This window comes from Salvia splendens, chromosome 1 (genome assembly GCF_004379255.2).
Source record: "Salvia splendens isolate huo1 chromosome 1, SspV2, whole genome shotgun sequence".
NCBI classification, from domain to species: Eukaryota; Viridiplantae; Streptophyta; class Magnoliopsida; order Lamiales; family Lamiaceae; genus Salvia; species Salvia splendens.
In genome coordinates this window covers 10970191-10980587 of record NC_056032.1, presented here as the reverse complement: position 1 = coordinate 10980587, position 10397 = coordinate 10970191, and the positions used below count along the sequence as shown (strand labels likewise).

The following is a 10397-nucleotide window of genomic DNA, read 5'->3' as shown; positions in this document are numbered from 1 at the left end:
TCTGCAGGTAACTCTTGAGATCGAGGGATTAATCGAGAAGAGAAGATTTGTAGGAGGAAGATGTCATGCTTCTTATTTCTGTATATTTTTGTACAGCCTTTTACATCTCTTTATAGGAAAGAGTATATGTAAATATGGGAGAGAATAATCTATTCTTGATCTAAATCAATTACATATCAATTTCATGACTATTGATCGATTAATTGCTGAGTTTGATCCTTTCCCGGCTTAGAAAGATTCTCTCCAATCTTTCCTTGTTGACACTCCCCCTCAAGTTGAGCAACGACATCTCCGATGTTCAACTTGCCTAGAACTTCCTTGAAGAATTTGGTATTGACTGCGTTGGTCAAGATGTCTGCTAGCTGATGTTCTGACTTGACAAACGAGAGCTCAATAACTCCCTCATCGAGCTTCTCCTTGATGAAGTGGCGATCAATCTCTATGTGTTTGGTTCGATCATGTTGAACTGGATTTTCGGAGATACTGATTGCAGCCTTGTTGTCGCAGTATAATCGGCTGCTTTGTGCAGGTGGGAAGTTCATTTCTGACAGCAGTCTTCGCAGCCACAAGATTTCCGTTATGCCGCTCTTTACTCCACGAAATTCGGCCTCCGCACTTGACAAAGCTACCACCTTCTGCTTTTTACTTCTCCATGTCACCAAGTTTCCTCCAAGGAAGGTGAAGTACCCTGCTGTGGACCTTCTATCAATTGGATTGCTTGCCCAATCGGCATCTGTGTATCCGTCGATCTCCAAATGTTCCTTTTTTCGAGTAGGATCCCATATCCCGTCGTGCCCTTCAAATATCGCACGATCCTCAATGCTGTCTCCATGTGACTTTCTTGGGGTCGATGCATGAACTGGCTTACTACCCCAACAACATAGGCTATGTCCGGCCTCGTATGCGCAAGATAGATCAATTTCCCGACCAGGCGCTGGTTACCTCCCCCTATCTGCCAATTCGCCTCCTTCTTCAAACTTCAATCCATGATTTAGTATGATTGGAGTTTCTGCCGGTTTGCACTCAAGTAGGCCAGTCTCTGCTAACAGATCTAGAACGTACTTTTTCTGACGAAGCAAAATGCCATACTTTGACCGCAAAACTTCAATCCCTAGGAAGTATTTCATTGCTCCTAGATCCTTCATTTCAAATTCTTGAAACAAGCTTCTCTTCAGAGTCTCGATTTCTTCCTCGTCATCTCCAGTGATAATCATATCATCAATATAGATGATTAAGCAAGTGATCTTATCACCCCTCTTCTTTAATAACAATGTGTGGTCAGAATTGCTTTGTTTGAATCCAGTGGAAGTCATGGCCTGACAGAACCTCCCAAACCATACTCTAGGAGATTGCTTGAGTCCATACAGAGTTTTCTTCAATTTGCACACTTCTCCATTCTTGAACTTTCCAGAGTAGCCCGGAGGAGCTTCCATGTAAACTTCTTCATTTTTTTCAGTTCTCTATGTAGGAAAGCGTTGGTCACATCAAAATTGGTGTAATGGCCAGTCCTTGCATGCGGCGATGGAAAGCAACACCCTCACAGTACTCATCTTGGCGACCGGAGAGAAGGTCTCATCATAGTCTATCCCATACGTCTGAGTGTATCCCTTAGCCACCAATCTGGCTTTGTATCTCTCGATCGATCCATCTGCCCTGCGCTTGATTGTGAATACCCATCGACATCCTACCGGCTTCTTCCCTTCCGGCAAGACGGTGAGGATAGATTGGGCTGTTGACTATGAGACCCCGCGGATGGCTCGATGGTGTTGTTATCCTCCTCGGTGGGGTCCTGGCTGGCTAGTGGATTGATAAGAGGAACAATGGAAGGTGAAGGTGGCTTTGGAGATGTAGTGGGATTAAAGCAACTTGGAGGGTCGCTAGTGTCTCTGTCCCCCTGACTCTCAAGTTGGTGGTAAAAGTACTCTCCCTCAACAAAGTCACAGTTCATGATGATGTAGAGGTGGCGGTTCTTTGGGTCGTAACACCTGTACCCCTTTTGGTTGACCCCATATCTGACGAACACACATTTGACTGCACATGGGGAAAACTTTGATCGGTCGTGTTTGGGAATGTGGACGAAGACTGTGCATCCAAAGACTTTGGGCTCGAGGGACAAGGAGGATGGTGTTTCTATGAAGGTGGATAGGGTTTCGAGAGGAGTTTTGAAGTTTAGGATGTATGTGGGGAGTCGGTTTTGTAGGTAGACTGAGGTGGCTATTGCTTCTGGCCAAAAAGATTTTGGTGTACGTCACTCAATAATGAGGGCCCTAGTCATTTCCAGGAGAGTCCTATTTTTCCGTTCTGCTACCCCCCATTTTGTTCGGGGGTGTAGGCACATGTGGTTTGGTGAACGAGACCATTGTCAGAAAAGAAGGTTTGCATTTTTGTGTTAATGTACTCCCCCCCGTTGTCGGATCTAAGGATTTGGATACGTTGCTTATATTGTGTTTGGATAAGTTTGTAAAAATTCTAAAATTTCTCAAAAACTTTGGATTTGTTTCTCAAGAAATATACCTTAGACATTCTAGTACAGTCATCCACAAATAATAAGAAGTATCTAAATCCATTCCCACCAGAACGACACATAAATGACATATGGGGTCGGAAATCTAATTCTGCGCAGATTTGGGGAGGTTTTTCAAATAAAGGAAAGTTATGTGGTGCATAATGGGTGTTAAGGGATTTTGAGGGGTTTTGATAACAAAACCCCCATTACCTCCTCGAAACCTAGCCGCCATCAATCCCGATCCAACCTCCCCTTGCTGCGCTCCGTCTCCGGTTGTCACTCCCGACGAGACCGTCGGCGTGGTACCACTGCCTGCCGACATTCCGCTATTTTGGTGTGGTCCGGTGTTGGTAGCGTTCGGCCAGCCTCATCCTGCCACCGCCACCGCTGCTCTTCCGCCACCGCCTCGGTTTTGGTTCCGGTTGGCCGCCCTTGCTGCTCTGGCTTTCTTCTTTTCGTCCCACCATTCGGGGTACCCAATTAGGAGGAAATACCCCTTCTTGGTGTTTTTTTTCCCTCCACAGTGGGAGCAAACGAGCCGGCTTTTGTCCTCGTCTCCTGTTCGGTTTCGGTTTGAGGAGTAGCCTGGCGACGGTGGTCGGTTTATGGCGGCTATCCAGCGTCGATGCCTCCCGTCGGTGGTTCCTTCGATTCAGGTTTGAGAACTTCCGAATTGATAGCTTCCCTTCTAATTATTCCATACGCTTGCTTTACTGTGGGAGAGGGTCTTTGTTGATTATCTCCTTTTTTACTGCATCGTATTTGTGATCTAGGGCTCGCAAGAATTGGTATACCCGAAATCTTTGTTCCCTCCGGTTGTATTTTTCGATCTCTGTCGGATAGCTCATTGGATTTGGTTCTCGGGTGTCGATCATGACCCACAAATGTTGGAATTTGTTCCATTATTCCTCCAAAGTCATTGTGCCTTGTCTCATGTCGTAGGCTTGTTGGTGCAGATCCCATATCTGGACAGGGTCTGAGCCACTCCCCTATGTGGTGGCGAGTCCGTCCCATAAGTCTCTTGCCGTCTCATATCGGGACACCTCGTTGACCAAGCTCGTCTCGAGGTTGTTGATGATCGAATTGAACACCGTATCGTCCCGTTGTTGCCATTTTGCGTAACCGGGATCATCGATCGGGGGGGGGGGGGTTTGAAACTCCGATTACGTGAGAGGCCAATCCTTTTCCCCCGATCGCTCGCTTCATGAGGGTCACCCATAGGGGATAGTTATCTCCGTTCAGTTTGGTTTTCACAGAGACTTCCCCGAAATTCTCGAGGTGGTCTGGTTGAACTGGAGGGGTCTTTTCCGGTGGTTTGGTTTCTGGTGGCATGTTGAAATTTTGTTTCATGAATGCCGCAAGTTGTGCAGCGAATTCAGGTAAAAAGGCATCAGATTGGCTGCCCTCGGTTTGGGGTTTTTTTGGAGTGTTTGGTTCTGAGTCTGACATGGTTTGGGTTGCTGATTTGCAGGTTTTGGTTCGAAGGAGATTAAGCTAAAGGCCGAGAATGGTTAGGGGCGATGATGACTTTGTTTCTGAGTCCCGTGGAGTATGGAACCCGCTCTGATACCATCTTGAGATGGAGGGATTAATCGAGAAGAGAAGATTTGTAAGAGGAAGATGTCATGCTTCTTATTTCTGTATATTTTTGTACAGCCTTTTACATCTCTTTATAGGAGAGAGTATATGTAAATATGGGAGAGAATAATCTATTCCTGATCTAAATCAATTACATATCAATTCTATGACTATTGATCGATTAATTGCTGAGTTTGATCCTTTCCCGGCTTAGAATGATTCTCTCCAATCTTTCCTTGTTGACAGTAACTAGAAAGTAACTCAACGATAGATGCAAGAGCAAATACAAAAATGAGGGCCAGCACGTACATCCCCGTGCGGGTCCCGGGCCACCCCGAGAAGAGGATCTCGGAGTTTTTTCCCCAAAAGAAGATCATGTGCGCCATGGATGACCCCATCATGGTATGACCTCCATCGCCACTGCTGGGCATGTCATGATTCATTTATTCGATACTGAAACGCTGCGTTTTGATTGCCTGGAGGAGGGATGGTTTGGTGGAGATAGGGGAAGATTATGTTGGTTTAATAGAGATGGAGATGGAGATGGAGATGGAGAGATTGAGTTGGACTGCATGTTTAACATGGGTTGTACTTCAATTTGACTATTTCATGGCATTTGAGAATTGTTCATGTCTTAGTCAACTGTCTCAGTGTCAGCTCTTTGTTTTCTTATTTTGTTCTTCAGATTTAAAAAAATCACCACATTTTAATGCATAATCAAAGACCAAATCTAGATCAATAAACCGAACACTATCATTTTGAGATTGTTTTAATTCATTTGAGAGGTATGGCCTCATATTAACAACATTATAAAATGACCTTCGTGTTATGAACTAAATCGATTTGAAAATACCTAATTGTTATCTGAAAATAATCTTCATGTTTAGTTGTTTAATTGTTATGCTATTTATAGATCACTACTCTATAGTTACATATAGTACTAAATAAAAAAAATGACTGGAAATTTAGAGGATAGCTAATTAAGTAGAAACGAATAATATCCGTTAATAAGTGTACCAAATGTCTATTTGAAGCTTTCTGACTAATTCAATTTATATTTCATGATTATTGAGCATTTGCTTACCCTTTCCTTTCACTATGCTAAAAGTCATGACACTATTTGCTTATATTATATTGATTGGAAATATATATTTATAATTAGAGAATTATTGGGCAATCTGCAAACTTCATGCCATACGAGAACAATGCCCCTCTGCAGAGCCTCACGCTTCATGCGTTGAGAGAGAGAGAGAGATGCATCTTGACATCAATTTACAGCTCATAGTTAATGAATTTATGACGTTACAGAATATATTTGACTAGTATATCGAAGACTATTAGCATTTCATTATGATCTGTTTATATACCTTTGTTGTATATATCATTGTTTAATACTCTTCAATCACTTTTTCTTTCTATTTCGCTCTTACTTTACCAATTATAGATTAAAACCCGTTTCAAATATTATCTATTAGAGTATATTTTATTGACAGAAGGATTACTTTAAGAGACAAAGACAGACTAATAAGAAAATAACTCATAGTACCTTTTAGGAATGGATGGAGTATCATAGATCTGCCAGTATTTCCATGTAGATAATTCGATTGCCACGTTGATCTCATTTTTACTGGAAATAGATAATTTGGTCGGTAAGAATAAATTAATAATTTAAAGTTTGTAATACTAAATTTTGTTCAAATTTTTGGATATTTCAAACCAATGCCCGTGTACATTATGGTTGATACAACATGTAATGAACATTTACAGATATTAATTCACATCTCTAACAAAATCGATGGGGAACTTTGATTGTGCATCAGCCATAAAATACTTGTGTATATTGCGAGCAGACTCGAAATCCAAATCAAATTTGGGATGGATTATTTTACTAAAAAAGGGAATATGGATACGTATTGATTTCAATAATATGCAAAAGTTTGACCCAAATTACTATGCCTCGATGTTGACTTCCACAACAATCAAATCCAATCATTTCAATAATATTACACATCTTATATTACTAATACTTGTTAGTACAATTATTTAAACACATAGGCAACGAAAAAAAAAGAAAATCAATATAAATAGAATAGAATCAATTCAAATATCGGATAGCAATATAGCCGTGAGCGGGCAAAGCCCACATGATTTCTGGTCATGCCCGGTAACCACTCTGGGACGCTCACTTCTGATTTTAGAAGTTTCTCTAATAAATTCATTTACATATGGTGTGTAGCTATATGTATATATGGTTCCATTTCGAACTTGTACATAGTGGAATTTGAACACAAAATTTCATCAATAAATAGTGACGCAAGAAACTCTCTACAGTTCTAAATCAATGAGAAAAAGAGGAAGCTGCCGCCTGCCTGTGATGAGGAGAGCCGAGTTCTAAATCAGGAACATAAAAAAACACGTATTACATAGTACGATTTTAATATATGCAGTCACTTTGTCTAAAACATCTTGTCATAGGTTTGTTTGATCTACCACAACAAGAATAATATAAGTGCCATATTCTTGAATATACTATCGCTAAGAGAATGACCAACACCTTACTGCATCCCTGCTGTAGCTACGGATAATAGAAAGACAGAAACTGGTAAATATTATAAGGGCCGTCAAATGTCAGAACACAAACAGCAACACCTCGTCAATCTTCCCTGGCATCAGATGAACAGATAGAACTGTTGGCGAATAGAATAGAATCGATCAATTTAAAAGGGATTGAAGAAATGCAGAATGTATTAAGGAAAGAAATATCAAAAGAGTAGCTCATTTTCCACTTCTGAAGACAACAAAAAATAAAGACGGGACACATTCAAAAGAAAACTTGGCTTAAAGATGAAGGATAATAAGCAGATCACTTACAAGGGTTAGTATTAGAGATGTTGGTATTTGGAGCTAGCTTAGGTGTGTAGGTAATTAGCGGCCATCATAAGTTCCAGCGTGAGCTCAGGTTCAATGTGGAACTCAGTCTCCTTGCCACTACAAACAAAAGGGCAACTCATCATCATCATTAATCACATAAAAAATGAATGGATTAGAGAATGAGAGACTATAATTGTGTCAATTGGTGTGTGTATTCAAATTCATCCCCTCCAAAACCAATTCACGCCTTCAATTTGTTGTAAAAAACATTCTCTCTCTGATCGCTAATTGGCAATTTGCCATTAAAAACTGAAATCAAGTAAATGAGCAGTTCTAGTGCACTTAAAAAATAAAAAAATAAAATACCCATAATGAACATTTACGTCAGATTCTACTTTAAACATACTAACTACACCCTATGTATTCATGTGAAACATTAACATCTTTAATACACTGTTTTTCCTACAAAGTACAAACTTTTGATCAATATCTAAATAAAGTCTGCAAGTTATGCAGTTTGGAATCACCAAAATCTTCTCTTTATTAGAAACATATCAACCCAAAGGTATGGGTCATGCTAACAGCATAAGTTGATAATGCTAACACAAAAAAAATATGCAATATCTGGGCAGAGACTACATGTAAAATGGTTGGTGAATTATAATTGAAAAACATTGGGTTAAAATTTGGCATGATCTGCATAATATGAAGTCTTTCTGTAAGAAAGTTGTGCCAGCAATCAAGAGTACTACTATCAAAGTAAAAAAATAAAAATGCGGACATACTGTGAAAGCAAGGCCTTGGGAATGCTCTGCACAACCTCAGTGCTTAGAAAGGATTCACAAAAGAAATTTATACTCCCTTCGTCCCATATTACTCGCACTTTTCATTTTAGGCCATAAATTTGGGATTGATTTTTTAGCGTAATTAAATTAGAATTTTAAGTGTAACGAGACATCACTTAATAAAGGAGCTCTTAACTTAAACTAACATACTTAATTAAATGCATTAATTCTAACTTAAACTATAAATAGTGTAAGGAGTTTGTGACGAGCCGAAAAGCAACAGTGCAAGTAACATGGGATGGAGGGAGTACTATATAGTATACTATTTATTTAAGAACTGTTGTTTTAAGAGAAAGGATATTTGAAATAAAGGAATGCCTTTAGTATGACATCAAAAGCCCAAACATTCCCTTATTTTGGCATGCTGTAACTGAGTGAAGATTTCTCTTGAATAAAATCAGAACATGCACAAACCACAAATCATTGGGGATGTGCCCAATATATTGAAAAACGTATAATATGTATAGGCTCGTATGTATGATTAATCTGTATCGAACAATTTATCATAAGAACATATTGACATCCTTTAGGAGCTACACTTCTACCTAGCCATAAACAATATCTAGACTTCATGTCGAGGCCACTGCTATAATTAATAATATGAGTATGCTCATACATATGATTATGATCTACATCAAACAATTTATCATAAGAACAAATTGACATCCTTTAGTAGCTACGCTTCTACCTAGCATCTGCCGAGCATAAAGAATATCAAGACTCTATGTCACTGCCCCTGCCCCCTGCTCAACTGCAACTGTCGGCCCCAATACAGTATTAGCTAAAGGGAGATCTGATAAGGCTCATACTACATTAACATACATGAATCTTCACTTGCAATCATCCAAAGAGTCTTCATTCAAAAACATAGACACACTTTCCTTATAACTAACACCACCATATTAGAATAAAGGGAGATCGATAATGCTAATACTAGGGGAACTGTCAGCATCAACATAATAGTAGCTAAAAGATCATCAGTATCAAGTTACTAAGTACCCCATTCCCTTGCCTCACTAACAAACAAACTCTCCACCAATGACCTAACTAGTTCGTCTTCGTCATAAATGAACATCCCGTGCAACCATAGCAAAAGATATATACTGTAAAAGAAGAAGACTTAAAATCGAACAAAGTATTATTATATGGAAAGTGCAAATTGCAAATTAACGATGCTCAACAGCATAATCTTAAAATGGAACAAATTGATAATATAGGAAGTGGGCAAACCTAGCATATTGAAGAGACCAATAAAAGTATTGGCAGATCTTCTCTAGAATAGTTGTGCTTATCTCCGGAAAAGTCACCTTTCCGTGCTCCGTTTCCGAAAAACCACCTACAAATACGCAAACACAAACAAGGAATTTGAAGCCCCAAATCGAAGAAATCTCAATAATTTGTGATTTTTTTAGCAATAAATATTCGATAGATAGGACTATTCTCTTAATTACAAACAAAAAAACATACATGATCTTACAAAAAAAGAAGGAAAACAATCCAATCTTCTTCAAACTTTTGAACACTCATCTCAATCAAAAATCAAACTCAATCACATGTATACACCCTATAATCAAGAAAAATACTCCAAAACAAATTGATAAGAAAGGATAGCATAGTTGTACAACACAAGAAATTTTTCAATTTGAGAAACGGCAGACCTGGAGAAGTGAGCATATTGCGGATCGTCTGAGAAACCATAGCCGCCTTCTTGTCGATGACAAATTCGAAACCCTCAGCGCTGATCAGCATGACCGTATCTTCCTTCTTCATCGCAGCTGCCGATCAAGCGATCCAACCAAATGATTTTCGCCGTTCGCAGACAGGGATTTCGTCGGATTAGTGTGGTGGATAATTACGATTTGGGAAAGGAGCTTCTTTATTCACCATGAATTTACTGTTGGAAATTTGGAATGAAATTTTCCACCACACCACAGTACGTGTCACGTTTTAAAATTTTCTTTCATATTTATATGTAATGTTTAAAGAGTTATTTTTGTCAAGACAATTTTAAGAATTTATTGGAGTTTGGAAATAAATACTCCATGAATGAAAGAGAATAAAATGGGGTTATATAATATTAATAGAATATGAGTAAAAAAAGTCAATAGAATATAAAATTAGTAAACTAAAAAAAGTTAAAAAAAAAACAAATGAATCTTAAAATTATGAATATTTTAAAACGGTAAATAGATTTTTAAATATTGGAAATAAGTCAAATATATCATACTTTGTCTATGATTGTTTTGGTGTAATTACCTACTACTCCCTATTAATTTTGTATTATTTAATTAATTAATCAATTATTTATTAATCAAATGTTAAAATCTTTAAATCTCAATTTCCGTCGGTGGTTGCAGGTAATTCGGTCATCGGTTAGTCGGTTAACCGATGACCGAACCGAAAAATAATAATTTCGATTAACTGAGAACCGCCAATATCGGTTATCGGGTCGGTGTCGGTTCCGGATTTAGGCGTTGATCGGTTATCGGTTCGGAACCGATAACCGACGGGTAATAACCAATTAACCATTGGAACCTATTAAACAGGATTTTTTTTTAAATACTAATGAGCCCTAAGAGCATCTCCAGTGGCGGCGA

The 10397-nt window shown here is 38.8% G+C and overlaps 1 protein-coding gene across 2 annotated transcripts; it reads right to left on the bottom strand.

Moving 5' to 3' along the window:
- Nucleotides 1-6456: 6456 nt before the first annotated feature.
- On the bottom strand, nt 6457-9738 carry LOC121795677 (elongin-C-like). Of its 2 annotated transcripts, none has more exons than XM_042194236.1 (4): nt 9459-9738; nt 9031-9136; nt 6956-7072; nt 6457-6771 (listed from the first exon to the last, which is right to left on the bottom strand). In XM_042194236.1, the coding sequence occupies exons 1-3, from the start codon at nt 9568-9570 to the stop codon at nt 6994-6996; spliced, it is 297 nt and encodes a 98-aa protein (XP_042050170.1). In that variant the 5' UTR covers nt 9571-9738; the 3' UTR covers nt 6457-6771; nt 6956-6993. The 2 variants fall into 2 exon arrangements, with proteins under 2 accessions (XP_042050170.1, XP_042050179.1); XM_042194245.1 differs by having other exon boundaries at nt 6457-6747.
- Between the last annotated feature and the right edge of the window lie 659 nt (nt 9739-10397).

Coding starts and splice junctions, on each gene's coding strand:
- LOC121795677 (XM_042194236.1), bottom strand. CDS start 9,570: ATGAAGAAGGAAGATACGGTCATGCTGATCAGCGCTGAGGGTTTCGAA. Junction 9,137..9,458: donor CAATATGCTCACTTCTCCAG/GTCTGCCGTTTC, acceptor GCGTATTTGTAG/GTGGTTTTTCGGAAACGGAG. Junction 7,073..9,030: donor TGGTCTCTTCAATATGCTAG/GTTTGCCCACTT, acceptor TTTTGTTTGTAG/TGGCAAGGAGACTGAGTTCC.